The 23,513-nt window shown below is 62.0% G+C and overlaps 1 protein-coding gene and 1 long non-coding RNA gene across 2 annotated transcripts in view; both read right to left on the bottom strand.

Annotated features, from left to right (window-relative positions):
• Positions 1-706: 706 nt before the first annotated feature.
• Positions 707-9,831, bottom strand: LOC306644383. The gene is made up of 2 exons (XR_013759365.1): positions 9,591-9,831; positions 707-1,136 (listed from the first exon to the last, which is right to left on the bottom strand). It is a non-coding gene; the product is annotated as an uncharacterized lncRNA (long non-coding RNA).
• A 10,109-nt stretch (positions 9,832-19,940) lies between these two features.
• The window catches only part of POLR1A (RNA polymerase I subunit A), a 55,140-nt gene continuing 51,567 nt past the window's right edge, over positions 19,941-23,513 (bottom strand). The window contains exons 29-34 of the mRNA XM_079111242.1: positions 23,195-23,305; positions 22,560-22,832; positions 21,866-22,066; positions 21,102-21,219; positions 20,613-20,777; positions 19,941-20,329 (exon numbers count right to left, since the gene is read on the bottom strand). Of these exons, the coding sequence (XP_078967368.1) occupies positions 20,229-20,329; positions 20,613-20,777; positions 21,102-21,219; positions 21,866-22,066; positions 22,560-22,832; positions 23,195-23,305 (969 nt within the window). The 3' untranslated portion in view covers positions 19,941-20,228. The remainder of the gene's footprint in view (positions 20,330-20,612; positions 20,778-21,101; positions 21,220-21,865; positions 22,067-22,559; positions 22,833-23,194; positions 23,306-23,513) is intronic.

The raw sequence follows: 23,513 nt of genomic DNA, 5'->3' as shown, positions 1-23,513 counted from the left end.
GAGGACTTGTGTGCAGCCCGGGTGGGCAGCAGTGCCCAGAACAGCATGGCCCCAGCAGAACCCAGCCTCCTTCTGGGGGCCGGGTGTCCAGCTGCATCTCCCACCCACACCCAGGGCCTTTCAAGGGTGGGCTTCACCGGGAGGCTGGGGACAGATTACCTGTCCTTAAAAAAAAGCCCGAAGTCATGTCTGCACAGCACGGGGTGGACGTGCAGGGACACGTCCACCGGGGACGTCGGGACACAGAGCCAGGCCTCCACAGGGACCTGTGGGCTCTGGAGGACCCTGGAGCTTCTGCCAGGAGGCTTCGCTGCCCAGGCCACAGCCCGCAGGAGAGGAACCCGCTTCCTAGGCGCCTGGCGGGAGGTGAGCACACTCAAATCACGTGGGACAAGGAAGCTGTGAAAGTTGTTAAATAAGATTGCAAAGCTTCCAGAAATGCTCCAGATGCAAACAGGAAGCGGGGAGCTTCTAAATGTCACATTCCAGAAAGGAAACAGTTCTCTGTTCCCAAGGTCCAGACGTCCCAACCCTCCAAGGAGCCCAAGGGAAGGCCGCCAGAGGCTCAGAAATGCCCTGAGAAGGAATGGCAGCACTGGATTCCCAAGGGACAAGACCTCGCTGCCCCTCACACCTCAGGCTCCCCAGGCACAGGAGTTACCAGTGTCGGAATTTGAAAATCAGGATACATCCACAGGCAGATAGGTAGAGACAGGTGACTTGTCCTCAAAATGGAATACTATTCGGCCTTGAAAAAAAGAGAAAAAGAGGGACCTCCAAACTTTATGACCAACACGGATGCACCTAGAGGACACTCGGCTAAGAGGGGTTACAGAAGGGCCAGCATCCTGGTCTCACATGTGGAACCTGAAGAACTGAACCCAGAGTCGCGGCTGGAATGCTGTCCGTGGGGGTGGGGTTGCTGGTCAAGGGCACAGAGTTCCGGTTTCAGGGAAGAATCCTGGAGGCCCAGTGTGCAGCATGGGGATGGTGGCTCATGTGAGCACCCTGGACGTCCCTAGGAGATCAGGTTTCCAACGCTCTCCTCCCAGGAGTGAGTGGGGCTTGATTTCATCTTCCCACAATGCGCGTGCATGTGCCAAAAATCCATGTCCTAGGCGTGGACACAACGTCATCTGTGAAATAAAAGGAATCAGGATACACAGGCTAACAAATGGTTTTTGCCCGGGTTTGCATGGAAAATCTAGCCAGAGCTGCAGGCTCCACACCTCTTGCCCTAACGCTTGATGAAGAACAGCATCCGTGAGTCGGACCACCTGGACAGACCCTGCCTTCCCCTCGCCCTGCCCTCTGCTGACCGGGCCTCTGTTCACTTTAGCCCTCTGATCCCAGTCAGGGCCTGCCCCTAGCAGATGGGTGTCAGTTCCTGCAGCTCCAAGCAACTGTCCATGGAGTTCAAGGTGCGCTTCTCGGAGAGAAGACCACATCCGAAGGCAATGTTGACCAGGGCCTGGGAGGAGGGGCAAGCCACGCACGCCACACAGCCATGCCCCTGACACCACCCCTTCTAACTGTGTGTTAGTCAGCCTTCGGTTGCTGTGACAAAACACCTGAGAAATCAGTTTGAGGGAGGAAAGGTTTACTTTGGCTCATGGTTTCCGAGGTCTCAGTCCCTGTCAGCTGGTTCCATTGTTTCTGGGCTACGGTGACACAACATCGTGGCACAGGACCATGTGGCTGAGGAGGGTGCCCACCGCCTGGCAGCCAAGCAGAGGGCGAGAGAGGGCCAGGGCCCAGGGACAGAACACACCCTCCAAGTCAGCCATAGGGAGCCAGCTCCTCTACCCTTGCTGTCCCTCAGCCATCACACCACCTCCCGACAGCGCCACCCACTGGCCGCGCCTTCCACACAGGAGCTGGGGCCCTGCAGAGCAAACCCATGGTGGACTGGGATCCTAGGAGGCGTGGAGACAGGGCCGGATCTGGAGCACGTGGTTGATCTGAGAACGGCCAGAGGCGGGGGAGTCGGGCAGGAGAGAGGACGGGCAGGAGAAGGGAGCTTCATCGCGCGGGCCGGGGGACCCCAGCAGCAGCACCCGAGGCTCAGCAGGGACAAGCCCCTGAGTTGTCCCTGAGGGCAGAGGGGGGTGCTGGCCCCACAAGGCCCAGCCCCGGCCCCACAGCAGAGGTCACGGTGCCCGCTGGAGAATGCCCCTGAGCCTGCCGACGGGCACCAGCCGCCGCGTCTTCTCCAGGAGGGCCAACTTGCCTGACAGTGGCACTCAGGCCAGAGCAGGCAACCCAACCCCAGTGCAGGCGGCAGTCGGTCACGGGCCCCTCGCAGGTGCTCAGGGTGGACATCCCCAGGAGCAGGAAGGGGGGTCTTTTCTGTGCTCAGTTCTTACAACTTTTGTAAAACGCCCTTCTTGGTTTTTGTCCTGTAACATCCACCTGGGGTAGTAAGTCCTGCAGGCGTGTGACACACGTGTGTCAGGGCGTGAGACCAGAACAGCCTGAGGGGCCACAGTCGTCTCTGTGCCGCCCTGCAGCCTCTTCTGCCTGGACGCCTGCACCCTGACCGCTGGCCTTGCTCTTTTCCACAGGGTGCCATCCTGCTCCATCTGGCCCCGGCCTCCGAGTTGGCAAAGGAACCCTGTGGAGAGCGGAAGCAGAGGAGGGGAGGCTGGGACGGGCTCTGATGCCCTCATGCTGTGGCAGGCTGGGTGCCTGGGGATGTTCCTGTGAAGGGCACAGGAGGCTCAGCTGCTGGCAGTGCCCTGCAGGAGGAGGCTGTGCAGGAGTCCTGCCAGCGCCGACCTTGAGCTCGGGCTCGCAGCTCTGGGAAGAAAGGGATCCCCAGCTCCGCTTCCCGGGCTCCTGCCGCCTCGCAGTGACTGTGAACAGTGGCTTTCCTGAGAGCCACACCAGCTCCTAACACTGCACTTTGCAACTGTGGGAAAGCTGCACAGGTGTCCTGGTTCTGCAGCTTCCTGGCACGGAGAACGAGGCCTGCACCGTCTTCAACCTGGTGAGACAGGCGTGAACAAAGACCCGCGTCTCCATCAGAGAGCAGGCGCCACCTGCTCCCAGCTCCACCTTCAAGGCCTGTGTCTGCCAGTCCTTGCTTTCCAATCCCCCGTCACCCCTCGCCGGACCCAAGAACTTGCTCGCGCCGGTGGCGGCAGATCCCACTATTTACTGCCTGCACACACACCCCGAGGGACCCCACCCTGCCCCCTGCCCCCCACCTCCCTGGGACCCCTGCTCCTGGCCACATCTCTGCTGTGCCCGCTCTGTGCCAAGTGGTGCCTGCTGCCAACCTGCAGGTCTTAATCCCACACTCTGGTTGGCCCTGGTGGCCCTGGGCCAAGATCCAGAGGGTCGATACCAGCTTGGTGACGGGTCTGTGTGGCATGAAACGCGGCACCTGTCAGAAAGGGCGTGGGCAGTGCTGCAGCCTCCTGTTCCCAGCCTCTCCCCGGCTCTCTGGAGGCCGTGTTCTCCAGGGCCTGGTGGCCAGGGGCTCTTGGGGCTCTGATACTGCTGACCCCCACCCCAGGCACACTGTCCCCCACAGCACCACCAGGCCCCCAGTCGCCTGTTCCCCTCACCAGGTCCACCTATGAGCAGGCCAGGCCCTGCCCATGGCCAGTCCCCTCACTGTGCTGGACAGCCAATCCCCTCGAGGACCATAGCCCCTGGCTGGGATGTGCAGCTCCCTGGACCAGGGTGGGCCACCAGGGCTGGGCGCAGCCTCAGGGGCTAGCCCAGTGGTGCTGCCCACGCTCCACCCCACTGGTCGTGATTTCCTGGTAGACACTGAAGTGCACACTGAACTGTGAACTGCTCGACGTGCCTGTCCACGCCTGGCCAGACGGCTCCTGTGGATAGCCCGTGCGAGCTGCCTGTGGGGAGGATGGGTGGCACAGAAGAGGGCCGCACACCACGACCTCCCCAGAGCAGGACCACCTTGCCGCAGTGCCCACTCCGGGGGGCCTGAACTGGGGCTCACTTCCCGAAGCTGCCAGTGACCCCGTCTTTGGGTCAGTGTTTGTGAGCCTGATGGGAGGGCATGCAGGTGTCCTGGCTGGCCGTCTCTGCCCCGCCATCCCCCTCGCCCTCGCCAGCTGCAGGGACCAGCCTCGCAGTCCAGCCAGGACGGAGCCCAGCCTGGCCAGCCCAGCCGTGAAGACGGGGGACGGGGCTCCTGGAGTCCCTTACTCAGGATGAATCTGTGCAGGGTAGGAGCGATCCTGAGAAATGCACTCTCCTAAGGTGTGTGGAGGGGGCTCGGGACGACCGGGCAGTGTCCTGGCCCGCCCTGGGCTCCCACTGGATGGAGGCCAGGTCCTCCAGCTGGGCACAGGGGATGCCAAGGCGGGACGAGACACCAGCAGCCAATGGCCTTGGGAGGTCAGGCCTGACCTTCACCCTGAAGGTCGCCGACTCTTGGAGAAGAGTCTCCAGCTTTGCCTTCTGGTCATCTGCTGCTTTACCAAAGCAGCAGGCTACACACTTTGCAGGACAGAGGCTGGCAGGTCACCCACCACAACCCTCAGCAAGTCGAGTCCCTAAAACGGAGAAAGGGAAGACACGTCTTGAGGGCGGTAGGCCATGCAGTCTGAGTGTGCGCCCAGGCCTTCCGGGTCTGGCGTGAGTGACGGCGCTCCCCAGGGTCGGTGGGAGCAGGCCCAAGGGACATGCCCAGTGCCACGCAGCCTGCCCACCAAGCCCCCGGTCTTCTCGCCTTTCCGGAGGACTTTGCTCTGGAGTTCTGGGGCGCGTTTTAAATGAGCTGGGGTTTCAGGACCCAGCACGAAAATCAGGAGACGGACACAGAAGCCACATGTGCCATGTCACCACCCAGGAGATGGCCACAGCTTCCTGCATGTTCTTGGCATGAGGGCTTTGTAAGTGTGTGGTGTGTGTGTGTGTGTGTGGTGTGTGGTGTGTGTAGTGTGTGGTATGTGTTTGTGGTGTGTGTGTGTGTGGTGTGTAGTGTACGTGTGTAGTGTATGTGTGTGTGATGTGTGTAGTGTGTGTGATGTGTGTAGTGTGGGTGTATGTGTGTGTGGTGTGTGTAGCGTGTGGTATGTGTTTGTGGTGTGTGTGTGTGGTGTGTAGTGTACGTGTGTAGTGTATGTGTGTATGATGTGTGTAGTGTGGGTGTATGTGTGTGGTGTGTGTAGTGTGTGGTATGTGTTTGTGGTGTGTGTGTGTGTGGTGTGATGTGTGTGTGGTATCATGTGTGGTGTCATGTGGGTGTGTGGTGTGTGCCTACACATACTGCACCTCCTGCTGCTGAGGGGGACCTCAAGCTCAAAATAGCATCAGGAGATGCAGTGTTAGGTACACACACACACACCACACCACACACACACACACACACGCCACACCACACACTACACACACCACACATACCACACACACCACACCACACACACACCACACAAACACATACCACACACTACACACACCACACACACATACACCCACACTACACACATCACACACATATACACTACACACGTACACTACACACCACACACACACCACATGCCACACACACAAACACACACACACCACACATACACACACACCACATATCATACACATACACCACATATCACACACACACCACACCCACAACACACACACCCACACACATGCACACACACACACACACAGCCCACAGGGGAAGCTTGGGGAGGAGGACTTCTACCCTGTGGTCGCAGCAGCTGGGGCTGCGTGGAGCTGGGGTTCCAGGGGTCTGGCCTGGGGCCCTCTGGGCGCCCTGCAGGTGGACAGTGGGAGACGGCCCTCTTCTCCAAGCCGCCTGCCCTGTCCCCATGGGCCCGTCCCTGCTGTGGCTCTGTGGGGCCCACAGAGGGCCTGGCCAGTGGTGGAATGGTTGGCCTCCCTAAGGGCCCTGTTATTGACTGGCCATTCTCCTCACAGGAAAAGAAAGTTCCAGGAAAAAAGTAATGGCTCCAAAATATAAAAAGAAAACTGCGTGATCAAAGTGAATCCCTTTTAATTAAAAGCCCAGAGTGGAGCGCATGTCGACTTCATTAATTGATACATTTAGTTTGTTGGAATATTTCATTACATTTGCAACGCGAGTTGAAAGTACCATTTTCTCCTTTGCGAGGTTCTTGAGGCTGCTCAGGGCTGCCAAGAAACCAAGCGCTGCGTTGTCCTGGTAAAGCAAGACCATGGGGTCATTCCCAAACACGCTGAGAGTTCTGAAAACGCACCCGCACACGTGGCCATCGTCCACAGCTGCACTCAACCCGCCACGTGTTGGGAACGTTGGGGAAAAGATCTACAGGTGTCCCGAACATGCACAGGTTGTTTTCTTGTCCCTAGTCCCTAAACAGCATGGTTAGCGACTCTGACACCCTCTTAGGCACTGAGGTCAGCCAGAGCTGGCATGGGGCAGAGGAGGCGGGCGGGTCCTAGGCAGACACCAGGCCGGGTGCAGTACCAGCAGTCCCCGCGGCCCGGCCTGGAGACCAGGCACGCACACACCTGGGGGCGCGCTGAGGCTTCCGCTTGTGGGGTGGGTCTTAAAAAGTACGCACAGGGGACTGATCCCCAGGCTGGGGCGTGAGTCGTGAGACCGCAGAACCTCCTGGAGAAGCACACAGCCAGGACTCCTGCAGCCTGCCTGAGGAGATTTTAAGAGAGAAATCAGCTTTGGAATGAAAAACGAGAGAAGACACAAGGAACAAGCACAGGATTCTTCCAGAACAGCACGAGCGTTCACTCGCATCTCCAGGTGAACAAGTGGGAGCGTTTGACAGGCGTTTGATCTCAGATGGCCCTGGAAGCCACAGGATGCCGCGGGCAGTCTGGAATTCCGCCTGTGCTGGACGCCTAACTGGACCGTGCACTCGCGCTTCCTGTTGAAGTCTCCAGAGGCAGCCTTGAACTCCCCCCAGGCAGGCCTGGCCGTGGACCTCACCCTTGTCCCATTGCAGGACCAAGCTGCAGGGGTTGGGTGGGGGGTCTCCGCAGGCAATTTCCATTAGAAAGGCTGAAGTCAGCTCCTAACACACTGGGCTCTCCCTCCAAATAGAGGTGAAGGTGCATCTGCACCGAGACGTGGTGAAGCCGAAGTCTGAGAAGAGCTGACCGAGGGGCAGCCTTCCTTCCCCGAGAGCCGGCCGGGGCCTGAAAACACCCAGACGCAGAGCAGCTTGCACCAGAGGATGGAAAGAATAGACATTTAAAAACACTATGCCCAGGTCTGGGGCTGTAGCTCAGTGGGCCGCTTGCCTCCCACGCACAAGGCCCTGGGTCCAACCCCAGCACCGCACAACCCAGGTACCGTGCCCATTATCTTGAGGATGTGGGATATTCTGAATACACTTGGAAAGGCTTAGAGAGCTTGACTCTAAAGCCTACTACCAAGGACTGAGGCACGCGGTGGGAGTCCTGAGCCAGTGGCTCTAATACAGCTCTTAAGAGCAATGTTCAGAGGTGGGTGTGAGATAGGAGGAGCTCAGCTTCCAGCCAGCCTCAGCAATTTAGCGAGGGCCTGAACAACAACATTGAAAGAAGAAAATGAATGATATTATGTCATTCTTGATTGGGCCTGATAGCTTTTTTAGGTAATTTTTTTGTTTAGCCTATCACATTTTCACAAATTTGGACCAAATTTATTAGTCTTCAAAAACGAAGTTGAATAGGGGTGATGGGGGTGAGATTGTTCCAGTGTAGAAAACTCCGTGTGTAATAAAAAGTTGAAGCCAGGTGTGGTGGCGTATGCTGTGATCCCATCAGCTCAGGAGGCTGAGGCAGGAGGACAGCAAGTTCAAAGCCAGCCTCAGCAACTTAGTGAGTCCCTGTCTTAAACAAATAAACAAATAGGCAAAGACACGGTTGAAAGATTGAGAAGGAGCCACCTCGCGGAGGTCCGCTGTCAATCTCAAAGGTTCTGGAGCAGGATGCCGGATCAGCTCTGCCCCACCCACCAATGTTCTGTGGGTTCTGCAGGAGCCAGCGGGGGCCCAGCCTGTGGGACCAGCACACCCCAAGGGACCCTGTGCCCACGCAGGATGCCCCGCTGCAGACAGGAAGAGGCCGGGGTCGCGCTGAGTCAAGAGGAAGCTGTTTCTGAAGACCTTTATCTGAAACAGTCCCTGCACAGGGCGTGGGCGCTGGTGGGGCGCGGAACCAGAGGCCCAGATGGGAAGTGAAGGCCGCCCCAGGGGAAGCCCCACGGTCCAGGCTCCCCTCGGCTTTATGGGAACTGGTTCAACTGCCACCAGAGCCAGCATCTTTATTGGCCCAGGTCCCCACTAAAAGGCAAGTGGCTTCAGGAGAAAATCGCACTTCTTTCTTTCATTAAAGGGCCACACCTGAAGAGCGGGCATCTTCAGACCCTGCTCAGCGACCCTGTGTGCCATCCCCCAGGCTGGCACCACAGGACCAGTGTCCAGAGGGTCTCCATCTCTGCTGGAGGCCTCTGCTGCCCGCAGGCTGGCCTCTCCCCTCGAAGGCAGCCTCCATTCCCGGGCTCCGGCCCTGGATCAGGGTTGCTTTTCTCCTTTAGCGGACACTCCTGTGCTGCCCTGTGAGGTCCCTCCCTGCTGCTAGAGGGATGAAGCCTTCTGGAGTTGGCAGCAAGGGCCACCAGGCCCAGCACGGCCTTTCCCAGACCACGGGTTCCCTGGCCTCTCATGACTCACTCACTGCAGAGCCACAGAAACAGGCAGGTGGGGATCCCACGGGACCTTCGTCATCACCATTCAGATGCAACCCTCCGCCGAGGACCAAGTCACAGCTGGTCACAAAGCAAACCCGGAGAGCCCACTTGAGCACCTTCTGTGACTCACCCAAACCTCCTGCCCCGGCGGCCAGCAGAGTGGGCCAGGCCAGCCATGGCCCCCCTCTCAGGTCTGGCCTCTAGAACCCAGGGGAGTGGCCTGCAGGGGAGATGCGTCCACATGGCCTGCGTAGTGCCCAGAACCACTTCCAAGACCCAGGAACTGGCCGACGTGGGGGACGAAGGCCCAGGCCCGTCACAGCTTAGGACCTCTCAGAGGCCAGCCCAGCCCCAGGGCTGAGGGGCTGCCCGTCTGCCCAGCTGCTGGGCTTCCTTCTCCCGACCCCACAAGCAGCGCTCCAGAGCCCACCCCAGCCTTCATCCCGGAGCCTGCTTCCCCTCTTCTCTTTCTGACCCCACCGAGTCCTGCACCTCGAGTCCTGCACCTGCTGTGTGGTAGGGGCAGTCCCCTCCCTGCACCCAGCCTCTGATGTTCTGCCCATCTGGTCTGGAGAACAACATTCCCAGCACCAGGGTCTCCAAGGGCAGACTAAGTTGTGCAGAAGTGGCCCGGTCCTAGTATTGCCTCTCTGAACCTCTGTCTCCTCATCTGTGAAATAGGTCACCACTACTTGCTTCACAGGATTCAGGGAAGATCAGAAGACAAGGAAAAGCTACTGGGTTAAGCCTCGCTTGTTCCGCCAGGTCTGAAGTTGGTCACTTCTCGGGGGCCGCCAGGCAATATCCCTGATAGACGGGGAGCCCCTGCAGGCGCTGCACCAGGCCCTCCTGGTCCTTGCCAGGCCTCCTCACATCACAGAAAAAGAACTGGAGTTCAGAGAGGTTAGTGACTTACCAGTGGACACACAGCACAGTCCCACTTGGGTTGTTCGGCTAGAAACCTCTGCTCTCCTATCCTTCCTTCTGCGTGAGAGACTCGAGGTGGGCAGAGGGGTCAGCTGTGACCTAGGAGGAACTTCTCTGATTCATGAGCCAGGAGCAGGTGCCAGGGCCACGCACTCTCCCAAGCCCCGGAGAAGTGCAGGGAAAGGGAAGCCCAGTCTCGTTTCCAGATTCCTCCGCATTCCTGAGCTCTCACCCTCTCAGGTCTGTGTCGATCACAGAAGCTGCCTGAGCACTCGCTCCCGAAGCGTCCTGTGCTGCTGATCAGTCATTTCCACCAGAGGAATCGGTCACTGCTGCAGAGCAGGGCGGCAGGCAGCCAGGCACCCCAGCACCGGGTCCTTGGGACCCGTGGGCTCCCTTCCGGCCTCCCACGCCTGGCCTCTGCCAGACACCATCGCCCTCCCCATGGACGTGGCCCTCATGCTGGGGGCAGGGCACCACTGGACCTAGGGTGGCAGTGGGGGCGGAGCCTGGGGTAGGCTTCCACGTGACTGCTGGCGAGAGCCCTCCCTCGAGAGCCCACTCAGGTCCCAGCCCTGGCCGTCCACCCTGCGCCCCGGCTCTGGGCCAGCTCTCCTGCAGCCAGACCACCGCCAACATGCTCGATTTGTATGTCCGTGACAGCACTTGCTGTTAACTGCCCGAGTCAAGGGTCAGCTGCCTTAACCATGCTACTTAGGTTGACGACAAGAGCGTGGCTGGCCTCGTGGCCCAGTGGTCGGGCCTGGACCAGAGCTGGTCACTCCTGCTGTGGAGTCGGCAGATGGGGAGGGGATTCGTCGGCTCAGGTTTGGGGGAAATGGCATAAAAAGAGCAGGTGTCCTCTGCCTGTCCCTCTCTAGTGGGCACCCCCAGAAGACTGCATGCCTGGACCCAGGACGTGCCAGAGTCCCATCTGGAGGATGGAGGGCGGCCATCCCGGAGCACCGTGCCAGGAGCCTTCTGGGGGAGGCGGACTCAAGGTCCCACACAATGTGTCCATTGACTGTGGCCACTCAGCTTCTGGCCGCCATGGAAACCTCCCTGGAGCCCAGGCTCCCACACTGAGCCCATTGTCCCTGAGCAGGCCCCTTCTCGGGACCCCCCTTCCAGCACCTTCCGGGCCTGAAGCTCCTCTCCCTGGCCTGGGGTGGGAGGCCAAGGTCTCAGCCCCTCCCAGGTCCTGACCGCCTTGGCCCCCGTCCCGCTCCCTGTGAAGCCAAGGTCGGCCCCAGCAATGAGGCCTGCGCCCTGGGAGGGAAGCTGTTCACCACTGTCCCCTGCGAGGCTGGACGGCAGAGCCCTGCCCTCCAGCTGGGCAGCAGGTGCCCGGAGCAGGCTCTGCACTGTGGGAGGCCAGACCCTGGGACTGACTCTGGAGCAAAGCCATCTGGGCCACTGTGCGGGTGCTGGCCGCAGGCCGCCCATCCTCTTCTCTTCTCCCAGGCCCTGAGACCCTCCCAGGGTGACGCCTCCCAGCCCCTGGCCCTCCTGCCGCTGCCTGACCAGGGCCGAGCTGAGGAAACCCTGAGGCAGAACAAAACCAGAAAGCCAGGGCTGGAGTCCGCCTCCTCCCACCCCTGCCACAGAGAAGCGGCCCAAGGGGGAGGGGCCGGCCCAGGAGCAGGCGCCCAGCCGAGCTGCCCCTGCTGGCCTGACTTCCCGCGCGGTTGGCCATCACGAGCCTGGAGCCCAGTGGATCCCAGAATCACGGGATTGGAATCCCGCAGCAGAAGGGAGGTCCAGCCCCTCTCCTGCCGGCAGCAGCCTGTCCTCAGAGGCTCCAGCACGGCCAGCAGGCCACCTGCCTCGGAGCCAGTGGCCCGAGCTCCATGGGCTCTGGGAGCCGGGAAAGGGCCAGAGCAGGGAGCGCGAGAGCCCCTGCTGGCGACCTGGACAAGCCCTGTCACCTCCCGGACCTCCCTCGCCCTCTGTGGAAAGAGAGTGATGACCATCTTCTGGCCTTGCTGGGCGGGTGGAGGGATTTGACCCCAAGGGCTCGGTGTAGCTGCTGAGGCCTGCGAGTGGCACCCAGGGATCTGTGACGGCCCTGCACCCAGGACCCGGGCACCCTGTTGGGTGCAGGGGACACAGGGCCTTGGGGAGCTGAGGGAGAGGTCACCGGAGCAGCCCCGCTGCCCACTGCCGAGCCGGTGGGGAAGGAGGCGGCCGGCGAAGGCCGGGCAGCCCTCCCCAGGAGGGGCCCTGACATTCCTGCTGGGTTTAACCAGGGGTGGCCGGTTAGTTCCTGGAATGTCCAAGAAAAACAAACTGGTTATTCTGAGTGCGAGGCAGCCGCGGAGGCCGCAGGGCTGCTTTAGATTAAACAGCTTTTCTGGGATTCCTTTCATCTCCTGGCCACTGAGGCTGGTGGAGACGTTACCTCACCTCACCTTCCTGCTCCGAGGTCAGGAGGCCGACAGGGTGTGGCTGGGGCTGCCCATCCTCGTCCCCACTGCAGGGCTGGGGCAGGAGCTGTGGGCGGCCCCGAGGCCACCCTGTCCTTGGCATTTGGAGAAGGAGTTGCAGGGCTGGAGAACCTGGCTCGGGCTGGCAGGTCCCGGGCAGCCGCTTCCGGCCAGCTCTCCTCAGCGGCGTGGGTCCGCCAGCCCCTGGGGTGCTGACACATCTGCTCAGTGCCCAGAGGGCTGGCCGCCAGGAGTGCTCTGGCTGAGGGCCGGCTCTCTCCGGCCCCCGGAAGGTGCTAGTGGCCTGCTCAGCCTGCTTGTGGTCAGACAGGCAGCACTGCTGGTGCTGGGGTCCGCCTGCCTTTCAGGGTGGTCATGTGGGTTAAAGGGACTCCGTGGGCTCCGGGCTGACCCGCCTGTTTCCAATGCTGTGCACCTGAGAAGGGAGCCTCCTCGAGCGGCTACGGGGAGGGGCATCTCTGTGGGACCCGGGATTTTGGTGGGGAAAGTCCGCACACACAGGGGCCTCTGAGCATTGGACCTGGGGCCCGCAGGGGCCTGCTCGCCCCGCCTCTGCCACGTCTCCCTCCCCGCAGAGCCAACCTACACCCCAGCGTGACAGCATGCCTGCAGGGCTGGGAGGGCAGAGAGCCGCCAGGCACCCTGGGCTTGCTGTACCTACTGGAGGCAGCAGGACAGCCTGGCTGCTCTTGCTCGGGTGTGCTGCCCATTCTTCGCTGGCCTCCCTCCATCTCTCCACGATGCACATCACCCATTCCTTCGAGGCCCTCCGGGGACTGAAGGGTAGCTTTTTGGGGGAGGATATTACCCAGGGGTGCTCTGCCACTGAGCCCCCAGCCCCAGCCCTTTTGCCACTGTATTTAGAGACAGGGCCTCACTAAGTTGCCCAGGCTGACCTTGAACTTGGATACCCCTGCCTCAGCCTCCCAGTGCTGGGATCCCAGGCCTGGGGTGAGGGGTGCCTGTCGCTGTCTCCAGCTGGTGCTCTGCAGTGAGACTGGGGAGGCGACTCCTCCTGTTGGGCCCCCGCCCTCCTGGGAGCAGGCCCTTGGGGGTCAGGGCGGAAGAGCTGGCCCAGCAGACACCACGCCAGTCGCTGCGTCTAGAGGGCACAGAGCTTCTCCGTGAGCTGCTGCCTGCAGCTTCTCCAAGTCTGTCCCAGAGGAGCTGCAGGAGCCTGTAGTGTCAGGCAGGGCCACACCCTTGCCAGGGCCCCGTCACCTGGACTTGCTCCCTAGTCCCATCACACCAGTGTGGTCACCTCCCTCTTCACAGGCAAATATGGGGCCCTCTTGTCTCAAGTAGCAGCTGGGATCAAAGGTCAAGTCAAAGTCTGCGGGATTCCTGGCACCACCAGGAATCTTAAGCCAACACCAGGCAGTGCCAGTGTGGCTCAGCTGCCATCTGACGGGCTCTGATCACCTTGGCACTGCCTCCCTTTGCCCACATAGGAGGCTCCAGGGTCCTACTGCTTCAGAAGGCTTCAGCCACCTGTGGTCACCCACGCACATGCGCGCACATACTCACACTCACATGCACACATGCACTCACACACACACACTCACACACGCTGAGTATTCGGAAGGCCGCATCTGAGCTGCAGCTGCTTGGACCGCAGCAGCACGAATCCTGTATGACAAAGCCCTGCCTGTCACGCTGTGGTGAGGAATGTCATGCAGTCAGGTCTCTGGTGATTGGTTATACTCACCTTGACCTTGTAGGTTTCTTTCTATCCCTGGGAAAATTCTAGAATGATAATGATTAAAGATTAGATTCTGAGTACTTAACACATAAACCAGAAATGAAAAGAATTTAACTAGAATATTTTTAGTTAAGAGGAAAGTGTAGAGGTCATTGGGAGCCCACACACCTTGGCTGAGGGGCCGGGGCAGCTGGTGGGGGCGGGCTTGCCCAGCATGGTGGGGCCCTGGTTCCATCCCAGCACTGAAAAGTTTTCTGAGAACAAAGGGCATGAAAGGCCTTTCACTGGCCTTTCCCAGAGTCCTTGCTGAGGGGCTGGCCACCATGGACATGGGTGGGCCTGGGGATCCTGAGGGGGCTGTCCTGCCTGGTACCCACAAAGCCACCGTCAGAACTGCTGGGCCAGCAGGCGGGGCGGCAGGAGGCGCCGATGAGTGAGCAAGGCACCCTGGGCTCACTTTGCTCGCGGTCTGGGCCTCGCCGGCCCTCTGAAGCCAGCAAGGGCCATGACTTTGGAGACAGAGGCACTGAACAGAACAAAGAGCTTGAAGTGACCAGGGCAGGCTGCGAGAGCCGGCCCCCCAGAGCTGAGACCAGGCCCAAGTCAGAGACATCGGGGCCCCGGGGGTCAGTGGCAGGCGGCCACCACTTCCTTCCCAACGTGATGGGTGGGCCCTGACGAGAGGGATGTCAGTACCTCCTCAGAAAGACTCCAGTAGCTTGTCCTCTGAGGACTGACAGTCCCCTTGGAGATCTCTGTCATCCCCTCCACTTGAGCCTCTGTGGTGATCGTGAATTGTGCAGACAGGATGGTGGCCCAGGACACAGGATGCACAGGTGAGCCCCTAGACAAGTAGGGTCCTGGGAGGCAGCACTTGGAGGCCAACTGCCCCTCTTTGGACATCAGTGCTGGTAGCACTTCCTGTGGGCAGGAGAGGCCGGCTCAGGACACCCCTCTCCTATGAGGGAAGGAGGCCGATGGCCGGGGGAGCATGGGGGCGCTGCTTCTGGCAGGATCTGCATCTGCGTCTCACTGTCCCAGGTCCTCCGGCACGGCAGCCTCCTCCGAGGCCCAGAGTAGGAGGCACACTGCAGCTCCTGCACAGGAGACTCTGGGGGCCTGGGGTTCAGGCCAAACCAGGCATCTCTATGGCAGGGACACTGCCCTGCTGGGGACAGAGGTACTTCCAACCAGGACACAGCACAGTGGCAGCAGAAGCAGACCCAGCCTCTTCCAGCCTGGAGGCTGGAAGCAAGATGGGCCCTGGACAGTGGTGGCCAGGAGGAGCTGGCGGGGCTCAACCACTGGGGGCGCTGAGGGGCTCGGACTCAGCTTGCAGAGGGCGTCCTGCGCCCAGCTCACGTCCACGTGAAGGGCAAGACTGGTGGTAGATGAGGAGGGTCCGTGAAGGACGAGGTCCCACGGAGTTGGGATGGAGAAAACCATCCTTCCCTCCTCACTGGGCAGGCAGAGGGTCCCGGGAGGCGGGAGGTGGCTGGGCTCAGGGATGCCCAGCTGGAGACGGTGCCTGGCCTCCAGTGCTGCAGGTAGACCCCAAGACTGAGAGAGCAGAGGGGCGAGCAGTTTCCTGCCATGAACTGCCGTCCTCCACCTCTCCCGTGCAGGGGGCTGGGGCATGGACGCCGCTGGGCGAGCAGTCCAGTGTGTGGAGGGGAGCCCGCAGGACGGCGGGCGGAGGTGGGCAAGACTCGAGCCTGGACGTTCCTCCCGTCCGGAGGCGCCTCCTGTGCTGCGGCTGCCTCCGCCCGAGGCCTCGCCAGTCTCCAGGGCACATGGTCAGGGACCCTGCTGCCCAGGTTTGCTCGGCCTCTGCCCTGAAGACCTTCGGGCCACTTGTGCTGCGGCTCTACTGGCTTACACTTCCCACCCGTTCACTCAGCTGGCCTGCAGCCTGCCAGGGCCCTCAGTGCCCAGAGCCCCCGAGGGTCAGGTGGCAGACAGACGCAGAGGGCTCTGCCCTTGTGGGGAGACAGGCAGGAAGGAATCCCAGGAGTCACACTGGTCACCGGTGGTGTGTGCTTGGCTAGAGGGCAGGACATCCCAGGATCAGAGGCCCCCTTGCAAGAGGCTGGTGCTGGGCCCAGGAGGCAGGGTCCCGCGTGGGAAGACAGTAGCAAGCTTCAGGCCGGGAAGGTTGGGGGGGGGGGCAGGGGACAGACGGCCAGGATGACGCTCGGGGCAGGTCAGCAGGTGGCATGGGACCCAGTTACGCAGTGCGACGCAGGCTGCTGTGGTGTGGGTAGGCGTCCACAGGCGTGGCCCCAGTGGCTTTGCCCTGGGATGTGGTGGGACCTCTGAGGAGGGAGCTTGCAGGAGGCCGTTGGCCAGGGGCTGGTGTGCCCTTGAAGGGGCTGAGCCCCAGCCCTCCTCTCACTGTCCGCCTCCTGGCGTGAGGTGGCTGCTGTTGCTCCACCTCACAGGGCACCACGAGGGGCCTCTGCACAGCCCAAAGCCATGGGGCGGGTTGATGACCACTAGGACCTGCGAGCCCGCAGGCTGAGAAAGCTCTTCCCTCATCAGCAGGTCCTCTCCAGTGCCGCCACAGGAATGGAAGCTTGCTCACAGAGGTGCATGGGGCAGGCGCTGCTCCTGCCGCCAGCCCCCCGTGGAGGCCTCCCCTGGAGAGCGAGTGGCCTGTGAGGACATCACAGTAGATGGCTAGACGGAGGACTCTGCAGATGTGATTAAGCTCCCTCACCAGTTGATTCTAAGCTGACCAGGAGGGACACGTGATGGGCACGGCCACTAGGTCCTGGTAGGCAAGCCCTTTAACGAAGGGTCTGTATGCCTCAGAAAAGGAAAAGAGCTGGAAGGTTCCACTGAGGTGAGGGCCCGACAGATCAAAGGCACGAGGGAAAGCAGAGTGCTGGAGCCCAGGCTGGGGGAGGGACACGGGTGGTGTCCACGGCCACCGAGTGCCTGTTCTTCAGCCTGAGTTTGGAGGTCGGCGGGGGTGATGGCTGCACACCAGCGCGTTTGCTCGATGGCACTGTCCACCTAAAATGGTTCGGATGGCTGACTGCACCGAGTGCTTCCCAGTCAGTCCAGACACAGCGGCGGGAGATGCTCCCTTCTTGGCAAACTGCCACGTGGTGGGGAGGACCGCGTGCCAGGCACATCGGACAACCTGGGGGGCCAAGGGTCAGCCCACACCTTGAGGGGCATGCCCTAAACAAGGGGGCCTGGGAGGAGATTGCGGTCCCAGGCGGCGCCGAGCTCGGCCTGCAGGGCTGACAGGCCTGTTCCTTCAGGTTGCGAAGGTCGTGATCTGTCATGCAGCGGGAGGGAAGGGACACGCCAGTCCAGACTGGAGAGCTGAGGGTGGGCGGGGAACCCAGCTGGAGCGCTGCAGCATAAGCAGGTCAGTGGCTGGGTGGGGCGCGGTGAGCAGGTGAGTCCTGCTGGGAGGCCGGGCCGTTGGGAGGTGTGGATGTGCCCTGGCCGTGGGCAGGGGCAGCAGTGACGGGGACTCCCGGGGGAACATGTCTCCAGGATAGGCGCCCCTGGAATCCTCCTGGAGGCCCCAGTGTGTTAGGAGTGCATTTGGCTGCAAGTGACAGAGACGCTGGACCACCACAGGAGAGAGCCCTGGAGGGTGCTCCCAGGGGTGTCCCATCTGCTCCATCCAGGGAACAGCACCCTGCAGGCTCCTAAACCTAGGAACGGGGGATGGCACACGTGACGGCAGCGTCCTGCTCTGGAATCTGACGAGAACCTGAGTGGACCCCAGGCGGGAACTGCCAGGGCCCCAGGTCTGCCCTCGCCATCTCTGGTCTTCTCGTTGGCAGCAAGAGGGCAGTCAGGAAAGGAAGGAGGACAGCCCTCCACACGCATGTATAAAATACATTTTCCCAGAGGCTCATTGGCCTGAGCTGGAGGTCAGAGCAAGGGGGCTGGGGCTGCTGGGATCAGTGCCAGCCAATTATGGTGGGCATGCTGTAGCCTGGGTGAGACTGAGCTTGTGGGCAGGAGAGGCAGTGGGGGCAGGGGCTGTGTGTGGGGTGGGCAGGAGGACCAAGTGTCCCTGTGTGCCCCAGCTGTGGCGGGCAGCCACTGCGGCCACCGTCTCCCCCTCCCCCAGGGAGCGCCTCTCCTATTCAAGAGCACCTTCCAGACTCCGGAGGCCAAGGTTCTGCTCAATCCCAAGCTCAAAAGCTTAAGGCTGATGCTTCCTTAGTGGGTCCCCAACCTCAGGTGGCCTGTGGGTGCACACCACGGAAGGGCCCCAGGCTCAATCAAGCCAGAGGAGAAACCTCCTCACGGCACTGGAATGGCTACTGAAAACAAGCCCACAGGGACAGGACGGATCCCCGTACCAGCTATCCCCTCCATGCATGCGTGACAGGGAGCAGGGTCCCTGGAAGTGACCCAGTGCCAGGTCCACAGCAGGCTGGTCAGAGGCCTGATGGTGGTGTGACTCCAGCGCTGTCCACAGTGGAGTCTCTGGCATCAGGCCTGGCAGAGCTATGCTGCCGCCAGCGCCCTGCCCGTGCACCTCCAGGACTGTGCAAACCCATCAGCCTAGCCTACCACGTACCCAGCCTGGTGGATTCTGCCCCGGCCACACAAATGGACCCGGGAGGGGCTTTCCAGTGTTGGACAGGATCTGGGAAAGGTGCTTTATCCACTCCTGCTTAGGTCCACCTGCTTTAGGATGGACAGTCATGGCAACATTTGTAGGGGTGCTGACAGTGATTCAGGTGAGAACCCAGAGAGGAAAGATCAAGTGAGAACTACTGTGAGCAGCAAAGTGGGTATGGATGTTGCCCGAGGCTCAAGGCAGGGCCAGGAGGGTGCCGGAACAGCGGCTGCCTCAACCCGAGTTCTCAAAGAACTCCCCTGCTGGCCCCGTTCGTGAACCCCACTGGACAGCCTCCCTGTTTTAAGTGACTTTGCGGCTCAGTCCCCTTCATCCAGCTTGGCTTGAGCCCATGTGTGGCTCTTCCCCAAACTCAATCGCACCCGGGAGCAACCGTTCCCAATTCCGAGGGCACTCCCAAGACTGCCCCCTGGTGTGCCGGGGCAGCACCATCAGCGGAAGCACTGACATACGAGGTGGTTCCCAAGGACCAGGCTGGGGCCTCAACGCGAGCCAGGGTCTGCTTCAGTGTGGACGGCTGGCGGTCTGCTGACCCGCAGGCCTGCTCCTGCACCTGGTGCCAAGGCCTGGGCCAAGCTGACCACACAGCAGCATCAGCTGCAAGGTCACCTTGAAGTCTGCTCTGAGGAGCCTCTCAAGCCAGCAGGCCGGGCATCTTCGGGGCAGGGACCCCTCTCCGTGTGCCCAAGCCCTGCTGAACCTGTCAGACTCTGCGTGGGGTCCTGGTGTCCAGGTTTGCCAGTGTGGGCACAGATGGCACAGGCTGGGTCCCGCCGCAGGTCTGAGGGCCAGCATCGCCCCTTTCCCTGGCAAGGCCCGCCTTGAACCTGACCACACCCAGCAGCCCTCCCACACCACGGGAGTGCAGCTCCTTCCCTCAGGACAGGGCCAGGGCAGCAAGGGGCCCTGCAGGGGCAGGCGGTGGGCTGGATCTCCGACACACTCGGACAAGAGCAGGAAGACAGCCCTGAGGTCTGATGCCAAGCAGTTCCTGCTGCAGAGTTCTTGATTTCTAATGTAGGAGCCTCAGAGTCAGGGGAAGTAAAATGAGCAAGAGTTTCTCCTTCCTCCGAACAGCGAGTCTGGGATGTTTATTACTCAGCCTGAACTGGAACACCGCGAGACAAGAACAGAAACCACCTCGGGTTTACAAAGCGAAGCCTTTGCACACGCCTCTGCCCCTTTAGTATGAGCCAGGGTACCTGCTGCTGCGCCTCGGGGACATGCAGCCTGCCTGGCACAGGCCTCCCCACGCCAGGCTGGGGGCATAGCCGGCAAGCCGAGGCCCCCGTGGGGAACTTGGGCTTGTGTGGGATGAGCTGCTGGTCCTGGAAAGCCTGGCCTAGGGCCCTTGGCCACACGGCAGTAGTGCCAGGGCCCCAGTCAGGCTCGGGGTCGGGGGAGGCTGTGCCACCCTGCTTCTGGCCCAGCAGCAGTCCTGGGTGGAGGCGCAGGGACGCCCTCCCCAGGGGAGCAGCCTCCCTGTTCCTGCTCCTCAGGAGACCCCAGGACGCTTGCGGCAGTCATTGAGCGCACAGCAAGGGGAGCTTCCCACTCAGGAGACCCAGGACGCTTGCGGCAGTCACTGAGCACACAGCAAGGGGAGCTTCCCAGCGAGTGGCTGGGCTCGTCTGGGATCCTGCTGCCAACAGGAGGGAAGCCCTGGCCCCTCCAGGAACCCTGTCCCCATCCTCACATGGGAGGCCGGGTCAAGCATGACTGCCGCCCAGCCCAACGGCCGCTGCTTTCTGGAGCCGGTCTCTGCCCTGAAGCTGGAGCTTCTGGTCCTCTCACATGAGGGCCCAGCCAAGCAGCACCCAGGCCTCCTGGTGGACAGCCCCGCAGTGCAGACCACCGCTACCTCAGGGGCTGCTTGAGCTCAAATAGGCCTGTCCCGCCCTTGACGACCTTCCCAACCACGAGGCAGGCCGAAGGGGACCTCAGCTCGTCGTGGGATCCTGCGAGAGACACAAGGCCGTATCAGAGGCTGAGGGGAAGCTGGGGATGAGTGAGGGCCCCGGGGACCCCCTATGAGGCCCAGGACCGTCCTGAGTCCCTGAGGCTGAGGTCCCATGCTGTGGGTCTCTCCAGTGGAAGCCTCTAGGATGATGTGCGGTGGTCCCATCTGCTGCTACCCCTTTACCCCCCACAGACCCAAACCTGCACTTGTATGCAAGGTGCAGTGGAAAGGTCCCCAAGGGATGGCCAGGTGGCCAGGAGAGAGGCCACCCCTGCACTGACCCATCATGGTGGCCTGCTTCAGAAACTGGAAACTGGTTTCAAACGTCATCTGCTGGAGAGGGGAAGAATTTGACCGGATGCCAAGGCGGTTCAGCGGCTTGTAGATGCCCTCGAAGCACATGTAATCGGCAACCAGGGAGAGATGGCGAGGGTCGACGGCAATGCCTGAGGCCAAGCGGTGACAGGGACGCTAGCCGGGCTGCCTCCTGGTCACAGCTGCAGCGTGGGGGCCGGGCGCTGCGCTGGGTTCCCCGCCTCCCACTCCCTCCCAGCAGCACGAAATGCGAAACCTAACCACTGTCTGGGGGCGGGTACCCTGGTGACAGGGCGGGGCCAGGTCTGGGGGCTCCTGGAGGAGACGCTGCTGAGGGTCGAGGGCCTGCCATCCAATGGCACACGAGCACCCGCAACGGGGCCTGCCCCAACGCGACCCTCTGCTGGCTGCCCGTGCTGAGGCCTGCGCCCTGTGGGCCTCCTCCATGCTCCTACCATACACAGCAAACACGTCCTTGATCTCCTTCTCGATCACCCGAAGGGCAGCTTCGATGCCGTATGTGCTGGCCATGGCATGGATGTCATTAGAGTAGAGGCGGCGCAGATCCAGCACCTGGGGACAGGAAGGAGGGACTCATGCCGGTCCACATGTTGACCCGCCCACCACGCTCTGAGCCTGGCGGCCGAGTGCGGCATGACGGTCACGAGGAGGCAGGCTGGCCAGGTCCTGCCTGTGGCAGGTTCAGTGAGAACAGTCTTGTTCACCACTTCTAACAGGCCGTTTACCAGGACTCCCTCACAGGGTGCCAGGGCAGACAGGCCAGCCACAGGAGTCTGCAAGGCCGTGCCAGGGGCCTGTGGCTCTGAGCTGTCCACAGGGGCCCTGGGGGTCCCGCCCTGAGGCTGGAGGGGGCGTGGCCCCGGGAGACAAGCAGAGACAGGCCCTAGTCCCTCCAGGTGGAGCCTAGAGGCTGACAGGGGAGCGCAGGCTCTTCCCGCTCACCTCGGGAAGCACCAGGACACCCCTAGAGGGGTGCGCAGGGCAGGGGCCCCAGTCCCTCAGCCTCCTGTGGGGAAGCCTGGTGCTTGGTGAGCACGCAAGCGGGAGTGCAGGGCCAGGCGGGCACCCAGGTGCCTGGAGCCACAAAGGTCCTGACAATGACTTTCAGAAGGCTGTGCTCAGACCCGTCTGGGAAGCTCGGGCCCAAGCTCGGCAGGCTGACCGGGAGCCTGAGGTGGCAAGGGGAAGGGGGCGGCACCTCGGCGAACTTGAACAGCTCCGGGAGGTTGGTCCCCTCTGCGTGCAGCACCAGCTCCTTCTCGCCTCTGCTGGTGGTGGTCTCGTTCAGGAGGCACCTGGTGATGCCCCTGGCGCTGTAGACCACAGCGCTGTGGGCCAGGGACTCGAGCAGGGAGCCCATGTCAAAGTTAGCCTTCCCCAGAGGAAGCCTCAGGGTCACCTGCGGAAGGGCAGAGCTGAGCAGGTGAGCCGGGCGGGGAGGGCACCTGAGCCCAGCCACCCACGTTCCAGGCAGAGGCTGGGGTGCCTGGGCTCACGGCACTCGGCTGCGCCTGTGCCCTCTCAGTGACCTCCATCACGGCACCTGCATCGTGCCACCAACACCACCGTCTGGGAACCCCTCAGCTGGCCCCCAGGGAGGACAGGCACCTCTAGAGGCGAGGCACCTGACCACTCGGGGCAGTGGCCAGGGGCCTGCTGCTGGCAAAAGTGAGACTCCACAGCTGTAGTGTGGGCCTCGGTATCTGGGGGCCTGAGCGAGGCGATGTGGGGGGAAGACGTCACCCTGAGTCACCAGAGGGACACCTGCGGGCTGTGCTTTGGGGCAGAGGGTCTGTGCCACCACTAGTTCCAAAGGGGCCCTGGGAGGAGGCCTGGTGGCCACCAGCTGCCCGCTGCCTGCTGTGGGAGTCCCAGCTGGGTGCCACACTGACCTGGCACCAGAGGCTCTCTGCGGCGTCGTACTGGTAGTCCTGGATGAAGGAGTGGGCCTCGCGCACCACCTGGACCCGGCGCTCCACGGCCTCGGCTCCCTTGGGCCCCGGGCTGGGCGGAGGGCTCTGGGGCGAGTCCTCCTCGGGGCCTGAGCCCACCTCCTCATCTGGCTCCAGGGCCTGGGGGGCACCTTCACCATGGGCGTCCCCTTCCTCCTGCGTGTCCTCCTCCTCCTCCTTCTCCTCCTCCTCCTCCTCACTCTCGTAGTCCACCTGGGGAAAGCAGTGCGCAGCTGTCCCCAGGGCACCCCCTGCACAGCGGCCTGCCAGTCCCCAGCCTACTGCCCACGCTCCCGCTTCTCTGCTCCCACCTGGCTGCCTTGCTCCTCTCGCCTGCCCTGGACCTTGCAGGGGCTGCCTGTGGGACTGGCTGGGGAAGGGGCGGCACCACACTGCCCTGCACAAGGGAGGCGCCTACTTCCCGCCAAGGCTTCCCTGGGTCCCGAGTCTGTTCAAGCCCAGGGTCAGCCAGACCCACAGGGCACCTGAGACGGCCCTGCCGCAGAGCTGGCCCACGTTCTGGAGGGTTCCAGCACGACTGGGTGTGGCCGCCCTGCTGCAGCCAGGGTCCCCACCTCTTCCTCTTGCTTCTGCCTGCGTTTGGCATCAGAGGCGTCAGCGTCCCCCTCCTCGGCTTCAGCGTTCACGATGTTCCCTTCTTCCTCCTCCTCCCCTTCCTGCTCGCCCTGGGTTTGGGGGTGAGGAGAGGGATGAGATCCACTGACCGGCGTCCGACTGCCCGCTGCCTGCTGCCTGCTCCTGTCAGGCCCCGTCAGACTCCGGGGGCCAGGCCTGCTTGCCTCAGCCTCCACCTCCACACGCACCACTTGAAGGTCTGCACGGCTGCTTTCTTGTGGTGCTGGGGGCTGAACCGGGTGCTCTACCAGGCAGCTA

The sequence above is a fragment of the Sciurus vulgaris genome, assembly GCF_902686455.1.
Source record: "Sciurus vulgaris genome assembly, chromosome: 14".
NCBI lineage: Eukaryota > Metazoa > Chordata > Mammalia > Rodentia > Sciuridae > Sciurus > Sciurus vulgaris.
This window is presented reverse-complemented; position numbering and strand designations above follow the sequence as displayed.